Here is a 12,489-nt window from a genome sequence, read left to right as displayed (position 1 = left end):
GGTTCATCTGTGCTGAGGAACAGATGGTTTCCTCCTTTGGGGAATCACCTGGGGACTGCCTGTTTTTAGTCTCCTCAGGATTTAGAGTCTGCTCTCTATCTGTATAGAAGCTGTCGAGGGTTAAAGTCCTCTTCAGCTTCTTGCTCATTCTGTCTATTAATCAGAGACAAACTACCAAAGAAAAACAGAAAAAACTGGAGTCTTTCTTTGGGGGGGGGGCTGGGTGTGTTATCGAGCTTCCTCTACAGACTGCAGGTGGCAGTAGTGAGGCACTAGCAGGACTGTGCTGCGCCTGCGCTCTGAGATCCCAAAGCGTGCTGAGTCACTGAGGGGGGGGAAGGGGGGGGGGCCAGGTCCTGAGAGACTCCAGCTGTTTGGGGTTGTGTTCTTCAGCCCCGGTGTTTTTAGCTTCTCTGCTGGGCTGTTGACTTGCTGCAGGTTCCAAACCTGTAGCGAAGCTCTCCCCGCAGAGACGGCTACGATCACTCCCCACCCCCTCTCAGCTCTGCTCCGTGCTCTCACTGCCGCTGCCCTCAGCCTGCGCCCGATCTAAAACCGCCCCAGCCCTCCAGTAAAGACAGACCTTTCTTGGCGGATCTCAAGGATGGCTTCTCTTGGTAACTATTTGTGGGTTTTTTTCAGTCAAGCATTGATTCAGAGGCTTGTAATGAAGTGGATAGTGAGAGAAAGCGCGGAGCTTATGCAACTGTGAGCCTCCTCTCCGCCATCTTAACCGGAAGTCCTCTAGACTATTTGTCTTGGAAATTTTTGTGATTCCATGAAGCTCAGAAAAGTTTTCATTGGCCATAGATCATACATAATTGTGAGTCAACCTCAGATGCTCAGATTTAAAAATTCTCTTTATATTATACCATTTTGACTTTCAGAAACTTTCATTTTCCTATTCATATCAAACAGGTTCTATCTCTTCTTTAATCTCCCTCTTACTTCAGAAGAGCAAAACAAATACCACCAAAATCTTTTCTCTACCATTTGGTATTTGTTGAAAACTTCGTCTCAGAAGATAGGACCTTGCCATTCTTTATGTTTGTTTTTATTTATCTTTTCTCATGTACATTTCTTGTACTTGTGTCAAATGTAGTCTAAGTTGGTATTGTTAACTCAGTTTGCTACTGTCTTTCTTTTTTTCTTCCTTATTAGAATCAATTGTGACCTCAATCTGTATTTTAAGTGCTTCACATTTCTTATGGCATGATTTCTCTTGTTTCTCAGGCTCCAGGATCCTGAATCCAAGCCTAGTTTTCTACTACTTATCTGTTACAAATTCTAAGCTGGCCATTATCTCTCTAACATAACCACTTCTAAAACTTTTATATTAAAGCTTAATACAGATCTAAATTAATTGTGTTTTATGGATTCTGTGAATATGTAAATACCTCTTGAGGTAGTTTGTAGGTTTGGATACAAACCAAGGTTCAAGAATCACCACTTTGGATAAGAAGCCAATTACTTTATAAGGACCAAAACTAAACATTTAAAAAAATTTTTATATTTTTTACAATTATATGTAAAAAACAAATTTTAACATTAATTTTTTTTAAATATTGAGTATGCTTCACAACATAGCATTCTCACTCTTGTTGTTGTTTGCTTGCATTTTATTTTCTTCATCATTTTTTTAATTTGATTTGATTTTTCTTGTACAGCAAGATAATTGTATAAATATGTATGCATATATTGGATTTAGCATATATTTCTACCATGTTACTACTTGCCATCTAGGGGAGGAAGGTGGGAGAAGGGGGTGAAAACTGGAACACGAGCTTTTGTAAGAGTTAATGTTGCAGAGTTATCCATGCATATGTTTTGAAAAATAAAAAGCTTTAATTTTAAAAAGGGAACTCAATAAATAAATTTTGCTGGGAAAAAAATAAAATAAAATATTGAGTTCCAAATCCTCTCATTCCCATTTTCCTGGTTGTCCTCCTTGAGAAAACAAAAAATATGGTGTAGTTTATACAAGTATAGTCACTGCAAAATATATCAGCTTTGTTAAAAAGAAAACATAGTTAAAGAAAATGCCAAAAAATTTAAGAAAAAATTTAAAAATATGCTTCTATCTTTGTTCTTTCTCTGGAAGTAAATAATATTTTTCATCATAATTTGTCTTGTATCATTGTATTTCTGAGAATAGCAAAGTTATTCACAATTGATCACCATGTAATAGTGCTATTATTGTGTACAATGGTCTCCTAGTTCTGCTCACTTCACTTTGTATCAAATTATATGTGTTTCCAGGTTTTTCTGAAACTTTCCTGATTGTCATTTCTTATAACACAATAGTATTCCATCACAATGATATGCCACAACTTGTTCAGCCCTTCCGCAGTTGATGGATATCCCCTCTTCTATACTTAATTTCTGCCAAACTGTTTTACAGTTTTTCCAAATTGTGAGTTCTTATCTCCAAAATTTGGATCTTTGGGTTTAGCAATCACTGGATTATTATGGTCATTTTACTATTATGTATAATATACCTAATCTGTCTCACTAATGCACTACTTTATTTCTTAGCAACTACCAGATTGTTTTGATGATAACCACTTGGAAGATGTGGTACTTGTAGGCCACCTTCTTTTTCTCTTTTTTTTTTTTTCCATTAATTCTCTTGATGCTGTTGACCTTTTGTCATATGACAAAGATAAAGATTAATTATTATTTTTTGTCATATATTATTATTTTGTTGTTAATTTGTTGATAGTTTGATTGGCATGGTACTGAATAAGTAAATTAATTTATTGTTATTTTAATTAATTGTCATTTTTATTATATTGGCTCAGCTTAGATATTTTTCCACTTGTCTGACATTATTATTTGTGTAATTGTAAGTTCATATGGTTTCTGGATGTGTCTTGGCAGGCAGACTCCCAAGTACTTTATATTGCTTAGAGCCATTTTAGATGGAATTTCTCTTTCTATCTCTTGCAGCTGGATCTAGGTAATATATAGAAATGCTGATGATTTATGTGATTTTATTTTATATTCTGCAACTTTGCTGAAATTAATGATTTCAATTAATTTTTAATTGACTCTCTAGGATTCTCTAAGGGTATGACAATATCATCTACAAAGATTGTTTCATTCCTTCAATGCCTATTCTAATTCCTTCAATTTTTTTTTCTTTTCTTATTGCTATAGCTAGTTTTTCAAGTACAGTATTTAATAATCGTGATGATGATAACAGGTATCCTTGTTTCATCCCTCTGCTTATTGAGAAGTCTTCTAGTTTATCTGCATTACAGAAATAATACCATTGGTTTTGAATAATGCTACTAATTATTTTAAGGAAAGCTCCATTTATTTCTGAGTTCTCTAATATTTTTAATAATAATGAATGGGTTTTGTATTTTGTTAAAAGTTTTTTTTGCATCTATTGAGATAATCACATGATTTCTATTAGTATTGTGATTGACGTGGTCAGTTATGTTGATAGTTTTCCTAATAATGAACGCGTTCTTATATACATAGTATATAATCTGTGTGATATATGGCTATAATCTCCTTGCTAGCATTTTATTTAAATTTTTGCATCAATATTCATAAAAGAAATGAGTCTGTACTATCAGCACGATATTTGAGTCATAAAAGAAATTTGGAAGAACTCTTTCTTTGCCTATTTTTCCAATTTTGCCTATTTAGTTTATAAATGCTGAAATTAATTGTTTTTTAAATATTTGGTAGAATTCATTTATGAATCCATCTGTACCCGGGAATTTTTTCATACATATCTCATTTTTGACTTGTTTAATTTCTTTTTCTAGTATAAGAATTTAATCATTCTACTTCCCTTTCTTTGAATCTGGATAATTTATATTTTTGTAAATATTTAGCTATGTCACTTAGATTTGTTAGGTGTTTTTGTTTTTGTTTTTTTGACATAGCTTAGTAAAATAGCTCCTAATAATAGGTTTAATTTCATATCCATTGGTGGTGAATTTGACCCTTTTCATTTTTTATACTAGTAATTTGGTTTTCTTTCTTTTTTAAAAATCAAATTAACCAATTTGTCTATTTTATTGGGTTTTTTTCCTTTTAATAAAATCAGCCTTAGTTTTATTTCAATGGTTACATGGTTTTTAAATCTCTCACCTCTCCCATTCATCTTTTGCTATCCTATATTTAAGTTGCTAGTCATTTTTTCAGTCATGTCTGACCCCATTTGAGGTTTTCTTGAAAAGATAGTAAAATAGTTTGCCATTTCCTTCTCTAATTCATTTTACAAATAAAGAAGCTATTAAGAATGTAAATAGTATGTAGTTTAGAGACAGCTCATTGACAAGAATAAGATACTTTCTGGTGTTAGTAGGAATCCTCTAAGTTTAAAAAAAAAAAGTATGTGTAAAAGAATACAAAAAAAAAAAAAAAAAAAAGCTCATGTTCCAGTTTTCTGCCCCTTCTCTCACCTTCCTCCCCTAGACGGCAAGTAGTGACATGGTAGAAATATATGCTAAATCCAACATATGCATACATATTTATACAATTATCTTGCTGTACAAGAAAAATCAAATCAAATTTAAAAAAATGATGAAGAAAATGGCTAAATGACTTGGCCAGGGTTGCATAGCTAGTCTGAAGATATATGTGAATACAAGTCTTCCTGGTCTCAGACCCTGACACTCTATCTTGCTATCCTTTTTATCAGCCACTTACTACTCTACTTATTCCCATGTTCATTCCATTGTCTGCTACCTTTCCCTCTCCAAAGTCTGCTGCCTTACTTTCCCTGTCTCTTATACTGTGGCACCATTTTGCAGGTTGTTTTTTTTTTTTTTTACAAGCCATTTATTTCTAGAATATTTGTATTTTATTTAAATCATCTTGCAGCAGAGAGAACAGATGATAATTGTGGTTTTTTTGTTGTTGTTTCAGGTGATGACACCAGAGTGGAAAATGTAGAACTGGCTCCAAAACAACTTTCTTCTGATATAGAGTCACATGGTAGCATTCCTAGAACCCTCAATATGAATGTTCCTCAGGTTTTAAAATTTAGAGAAACCTGTGAAAGTGACAGCAGATTCAAAAGAAGGCAGGGAAATCCCTCTCGCAAAAAACAATATAAATGTGATGAATGTGGTAAAAATTTCAGTCAAAGCTCAGCCCTTATTCTTCATCAGAGAATCCATAGTGGAGAAAAACCGTATGAATGTGATGAGTGTGCAAAAGCTTTCAGCAGAAGCTCAATTCTTATTCAACATCGGAGAATTCACACTGGGGAGAAACCTTATATATGTCATGAATGTGGGAAAGCATTCAGTCAAAGTTCCAATCTTTTTAGACATAAGAGAAGGCACAATAAAGAAAAAATCCTAACAGTGTCATGAGTGTTTAAAAGCAATCAAAACCTTTTCATCAGAAGAGAAGACTCAAAGATCCTTTTGATGAAATTAGTATAGTTTTAGTGGGCATAAATTCTCTATTGAAGATCAGAAAAGCCACTGTGGAGAATGTGAAACATTAATCACCATTTCTTCTATATATACAGTGCCATCCCCAACAGACATTTGAGAATCCTAGATTTACTTCAAGGAATCATCCTTTAAATCCCACTTGTTGGGAATAATCTGTTAATTTATTTTATTTCCATTGCCATGTCAACTAGATGACTGTTTGCCCTCTCTTCTAAAATTGTCCTTCTTAGATAATACCCCCTATTTAGAATGAAGGTAAGAGTTCTACAATGTAATTCATTGAAAAGATGGGCTCTTTTTATTTTTAAAAATACAACATAAGAGTTCTAGCAATAAGTTTGAAGACATATTTTTCAGCTCTTCTATTAGACCTGTTGATTTTGTCCAGAATCTATGATTTCGTTGGCATAAAGAACATTTTCCACTGCACATTCACAATTCAAACGGTGATCATGACACTTGCATATGTGAGAGATAGGACTTGAACTCATATTCATCAGATTTCAAAATCAACATTCTTATTTACAATACCAAGCAGTCTCTCTTATTATCACACTTTGATATAAAGATTCAGGCTTGTCGTATAATGATTCAGGAAGAATAGTCAAAGAGTACCAAGAATAGATGGTCACCATTATCTAGGATGAGAGAAATGGACAAGACTTCCAGGTTAGAAAATAGACATACTATGATTGAAACTATTAAGAATGTAAATAGTATGTAGTTTAGAGACGGCTCATTGACAAAAATAAGATGCTTTCTGGTGTTAGTAGGAATCCTCTAAGTTTAAAAAAAGTATGTGTAAAATAAGCTACCAAATCAGATTATCACATGATATGAAAGCATATTTTAGCAAACTGATGGTATGCTAAGTGGTCATAGCATCATCATCATCATCTAGGAAAGGGAAGGTTTAGAATAAGACTTTTTCAGTGTATCTGCAGCATTTCTAAGAGAATCCCTGTATTAGCTGACTTTTGTATCTATATTATACTGGCAAGAATATCTTCACAAAAAAATATGATTGACTGAGCTATTGCATCTTATTGTCATTTAAGTGTCATTTAAAATTAGGGTAAGGAGAATTTAAGATAATTTTGTCACAGAATTTCAGAAGTCTCAGTACCTGAGAGACCTTAGTCTAAACCATAACTGACAATGAATCCCTATGAATGTGATATATTCTTAATAGTATTCACCATATAGCTCAATATCAGAAAAAGGTAATGAACACAACTATGTAATTGTGCTTAATAGATATTTTTTCGCAAAATAAATTGAAAATTTAAAACTTAAAAATATTAAAAATAAAAGTAAAATTAAAGTTACTTGCTAATACAAATAAATTTTGGGATTTGGGTTGTCATGTCAAACTTGGGTAAGTTTAGCTGCTATTTCCAACAGAATTGAGATCTGAGTCTGGACCCATGATGATATAAAAATTTAGGAATTGGTACTACCTGCTTTAAAGAACTTGCCAAAATCTTTTGTAAACATTCTTCAAAATTAAAGTTAAAAAGCATATCCACTATAGTTTATAATTTTTAAAGATTTTACATTTTTCAGCAGTTCATCAATATATATTGGGCAAATATAATAGCACTGAAATTATAACTACATGTTTAATGGAAACAAGTGTTCTATTTGAAAATAAAATAGCTGGTTTATTTATTTAAATGACTTGGACAGAAATTAATAAACTAATTTTCCCTTTTGAGGGATTCATTATGCGTATTATAATAATACACATTTTGTTAGTGATAATGCTTATGTTACGTACTCCATTAACTATATTCTCCTTTTATGCTTCAATTACACCACTGGGTAGAAAAACATTAGATATAAAAATGAGACATGAGAAGGAAGAAGCAAAAGAAGATATCTGTAATTGGTTCTTTGGTCTCTCTATAACTGTTACAAAGTATAATCATTTCACACTTCTCCCAAGATTATATATCTAGTGCTTTGGATGATTCCAAAAGTTTGGAATTAGTGTGGGCCAGTTAACAATACATGTGACAAATACATAGTAAAAAAATCATCAAAAAAAAAAAATATACCAGTGTGGAGAAGTAAATGCAAAATGGAGCTTCTTTATAAATATGCTGATAGTGATTATGTCATGTGGATTGTAGAGTTAAGTATGTATGTATGACTATGTACTGATATAATGTATTTTATATTATAGAAAATGTAAGGGTCTTTTGTTTGGGACTCATTCTCCTTGTGGCTAAAGGGAACAAACCAATGACCAATAAAGCAATGACTCCCCATAAATGGTCATTATTGTGTGTTATTTCCCAGTAAGAGAATGATAATCATTGCATTAAAACTTAGATACCTTTCAGATGACTGAACAGTCTGAATCAGGTAAACTGAGAAGTACAACTACCCTTTTTTGGCTAAGCACGATAGATTTTTTAAGAACTAAGAGATTCGTTCATTGAGCATTTAGTAAGTGCTTAAAACATACCAGGCTCTGGGAATACAAAACAAAAACATCTCAAACCCGTTTGTTCTACTGGAGGAAACAATGATTATATTGCAAGTAAATACAAAAAAATATTCATAGTAATTTGGGGCAGGAGAAATGTTCTGAACAATTGGAAGAATCAAGAAAGGCTTTGTGTAGAAGATGACACTTATTCTAAGCCTAGTTAGAAAATAGAAATTCTAAAAAACAGGTGAAGAGGGAGTATATTCTAGGTATAAGAGATGACTTACAAAAAAGGCTCAAAGATGGAAGATGAAGTGTCATTGTAAATGGCAAGTTCGACTAGTTTGGTTACAGTGTGTATAAAGGACACAACATATGATAAGTCTCAAGAGATAGGCCAGGACTTCCGGTTAAGATGGTGGAGAGGAGGCACACAGCTGTGTAGCTCCGCGCTTTCTCTCACTATCCATTTCATTACAAGCCTCTGAATTAATGCTTGACTTAAAAAAAAAAACCACAAATAGTTACCAAGAGAAGCCATCCTTGAGATTCACCAAGAAAGGTCTGTTTTTACTGGAGGGCTGGGACGGTTTTAGATCGGGCGCAGGTGGCGGTCAGCGGCAGGGAGAGCACGGGACCAGAGCGGAGAGGGGGTGGGGAGTGATCGCAGCCGTCTCTGTGGGGAGAGCTTTGCTACAGGATTTGATACTTTGCTTCAGCAGCAAGTCAGCAGCCCAGCAGTAAAGCTAAAAACACTGGGGGTGAAGAATACAACCCCAAACAGCTGGAGTCTCTCGGGACCTGGCCATCCCCTCTCTCCCCCTTCCCCCCCCCCCCCCACAGTGACTCAGCACACTCTGGGATCTCAGAGCGCAGGCGCAGCACAGTCGGGCTAGTGCCTCACTGCTGCCCCCCCTTCCCCCCCCCCCCCTTGGCAGTCTGTAGAGGAAGATCGGTAACACCATCCAGCCCCTCCCCCAAAGAAAGACTCCAGTTTTTTCTTTTTTTCTTTGCTAGTTTGTCTTTGATTATTAGACAGAATGAGCAAGAAACTGAAGAGGACTTTAACCCTTGACAGCTTCTATACAGATAGAGAGCAGACTCTAAATCCTGAGGAGACTAAAAACAGACTGTCTCCAGGTGAATATCCAAAGGAGGAGATCATCTGTTCCTCAGCACAGATGAATCTCATGGAGGAAATTAAAAAGGCTCTCACAAGAGAGCTAGAAGAAAAATGGGAAAAGGAGAGGAAGGCTTGGCAAAAGAGCCAAGAGAAGTCATCCCAATCAGCTAAAGAGAGAGTAGATAAAGAAATAAAATCCTTGAAAAATAGGATTGGTGAACTGGAAACAGAAAATAGCTCTCTAAAAAACAAAATTGGCAAAATGGAAAAAAATTCCACAGAACAAAAGAACTCAATGGGACAATTAGAAAAAGATTTTTAAAAAGTGAGTGAAGAAAATACTTCACTGAAAATCAGAATTGAACAACTGGAATTGAATGACTCGAGGAGACAAGAAGAATCAGTCAAGCAAATCCAAAAAAATCAAACAATGGAAAAGAATGTGAAATACCTTCTGGGGAAGACAACAGACCTGGAAAACAGATCCAGGAGAGACAATCTGAGAATCATCGGACTCCCAGAAAAGCATGATGAAAAAAAGAGCCTGGACACTATTTTCCAGGAAATTATCAAATAATCTCATACTAAAGAATGAATGGATGAAACAGCAAATCATAGACATAATTAATAACTTCACCCAAGAAAACGATAATATGAGACATCATACCAAAATGTATGGGATGCAGCCAAAGTGGTAATAAGAGGAAATTTCATATCTCTAGAGGCCTATTTGTATAAAATAGAGAAAGAGAAGGTCAATGAATTGGGCTTGCAACTAAAAATGCTAGAAAAGGAACAAATTAAAAACCCCCAGTCAAACACTAAACTTGAAATTCTAAAAATAAAAGGAGAGATCAATAAAACTGAAAGTAAAAAAACTATTGAATTAATTAATAAAACTAAGAGTTGGTTCTATGAAAAAACCAACAAAATAGACAAACCCTTAGTAAATCTGATTAAAAAAAGGAAAGAGGAAAATCAAATTGTTAGTCTTAAAAATGAAAAGGGAGAACTTGCCACTAACGAAGAGGAAATTAGAGCAATAATTAGGAGTTACTTTGCCCAACTTTATGCCAATAAATTTGACAACTTAAATGAAATAGAAAAATACCTCCAAAAATATAGCTTGCCCAAACTAACAGAGGAAGAAGTAAATATCCTAAACAGTCCCATCTCAGAAAAAGAAATAGAACAAACTATCAATCAACTCCCTAAGAAAAAATCCCCAGGACCAGATGGATTTACATGTGAATTCTATCAAACATTTAAAGAACAATTAACTCCAATGCTAAATAAACTATTTGAAAAAATAGGGATTGAAGGAGTCCTACCAAACTCCTTTTATGACACAGACATGGTACTGATACCTAAACCAGGTAGGCTGAAAACAGAGAAAGAAAATTATAGACCAATCTCCCTAATGAATATTGATGCTAAAATCTTAAATAAAATATTAGCAAAAAGATTACAGAAAATCATCCCCAGGATAATACACTATGACCAAGTAGGATTTATACCAGGAATGCAGGGCTGGTTCAATATTAGGAAAACTATTAGCATAATTGACTATATCAATAACCAAACTAACAAAAACCATATGATCATCTCAATAGATGCAGAAAAAGCATTTGATAAAATCCAACATCCATTCCTAATAAAAACACTTGAGAGCATAGGAATAAATGGACTTTTCCTTAAAATAGTCAGGAGCATATATTTAAAACCATCAGTAAGCATCATGTGCAATGGGGAAAAACTGGAACCTTTCCCAGTAAGATCTGGAGTGAAGCAAGGTTGCCCACTATCACCTTATTTAATATCGTGTTAGAAACACTAGCCTCGGCAATAAGAGTCGAGAAAGATATTAAAGGAATTAGAGTAGGCAATGAGGAAACCAAACTATCACTCTTTGCAGATGATATGATGGTATACCTAGAGAACCCCAGAGATTCTACTAAAAAGATATTGGAAATAATTCATAATTTTAGCAAAGTAGCTGGCTACAAAATAAATCCCCATAAATCCTCAGCATTTTTATACATCACCAACAAAACCCAACAGCAAGAGATACAAAGAGAAATTCCATTCAGAATAACTGTTGATACCATAAAATATTTGGGAATCTATCTACCAAAGGAAAGTCAGGAATTATATGAGCAAAATTATAAAAAAGTCTCCACACAAATAAAGTCAGACTTAAATAATTGGAAAAATATTAAGTGCTCTTGGATCGGATGAGCGAATATAATAAAGATGACAATACTCCCTAAACTAATCTATTTATTTAGTGCTATACCAATCAGACTTCCAAGAAAATATTTTAATGATCTAGAAAAAATAACAACAAAATTCATATGGAACAATAAAAAGTCGAGAATCTCAAGGGAATTAATGAAAAAAAAATCAAATGAAGGTGGCCTAGCTGTACCTGATCTAAAATTATATTATAAAGCAGCAGTCACCAAAACCATTTGGTATTGGCTAAGAAATAGATTAGTTGATCAGTGGAAAAGGTTAGGTTTACAAGACAGAATAGTCAACTATAGCAATCTAGTGTTTGACAAACCCAAAGACCCTAACTTCTGGGATAAGAATTCATTATTTGATAAAAACTGCTGGGATAATTGGAAATTAGTATGGCAGAAATTAGGCATGGACCCACACTTAACACCATATATCAAGATAAGATCAAAATGGGTCTATGACTTAGGCATAAAGAACGAGATTATAAATAAATTAGAGGAACATAGGATAGTTTATCTCTCAGACTTGTGGAGGAGAAAGAAATTTGTGACCAAAGATGAACTAGAGACTATTACCGATCACAAAATAGAAAATTTTGATTATATCAAATTAAAAAGCCTTTATACAAACAAAACTAATGCAAACAAGATTAGAAGGGAAGCAACAAACTGGGAAAACATCTTCACAGTTAAAAGTTCTGATAAAGGCCTCATTTCCAAAATATAGAGAGAACTGACTCAAATTTATAAGAAATCAAGCCATTCTCCAATTGATAAATGGTCAAAGGATATGAACAGACAATTTTCAGAGGATGAAATTGAAACTATTACCACTCATATGAAAGAGTGTTCCAAATCATTATTGATCAGAGAAATACAAATTAAGACAACTCTGAAATACCACTACACACCTGTCAGATTGGCTAAGATGACAGGAAGAAATAATGATGAATTTTGGAGGGGATGCGGGAAAACTGGGACACTAATGCATTGTTGGTGGAGTTGTGAACGAATCCAACCATTCTGGAGAGCAATCTGGAATTATGCCCAAAAAGTTATGTTTCTATTGGGCTTATATCCCAAAGAAATACTAAAGAAGGGAAAGGGACCTGTATGTGCCAAAATGTTTGTAGCAGCCCTATTTGTAGTGGCTAGAAACTCGAAAATGAATGGATGCCCATCAATTGGAGAATGGCTGGGTAAATTGTGGTATATGAATGTTATGGAATATTATTGTTCTGTAAGAAATGACCAGCA

At 34.0% G+C, this 12,489-nt stretch overlaps 1 protein-coding gene across 2 annotated transcripts in view; it reads left to right on the top strand.

The window, feature by feature from the left end:
• The window catches only part of LOC127560761 (zinc finger protein 396-like), a 44,299-nt gene extending 36,593 nt beyond the window's left edge, over positions 1-7,706 (top strand). For both annotated transcript variants that reach the window (XM_051995611.1, XM_051995610.1), the window contains one exon: positions 4,891-7,706. In XM_051995611.1, the coding sequence (XP_051851571.1) occupies positions 4,891-5,342 (452 nt within the window). In that variant the 3' untranslated portion in view covers positions 5,343-7,706. The remainder of the gene's footprint in view (positions 1-4,890) is intronic.
• Positions 7,707-12,489: the final 4,783 nt, after the last annotated feature.

The sequence above is a fragment of the Antechinus flavipes genome, chromosome 4 (assembly GCF_016432865.1).
Source record: "Antechinus flavipes isolate AdamAnt ecotype Samford, QLD, Australia chromosome 4, AdamAnt_v2, whole genome shotgun sequence".
Taxonomy (NCBI): domain Eukaryota; kingdom Metazoa; phylum Chordata; class Mammalia; order Dasyuromorphia; family Dasyuridae; genus Antechinus; species Antechinus flavipes.
Note: the sequence above shows the minus strand (reverse complement) of the source record. Positions and strands in the feature narration are given on the sequence as shown.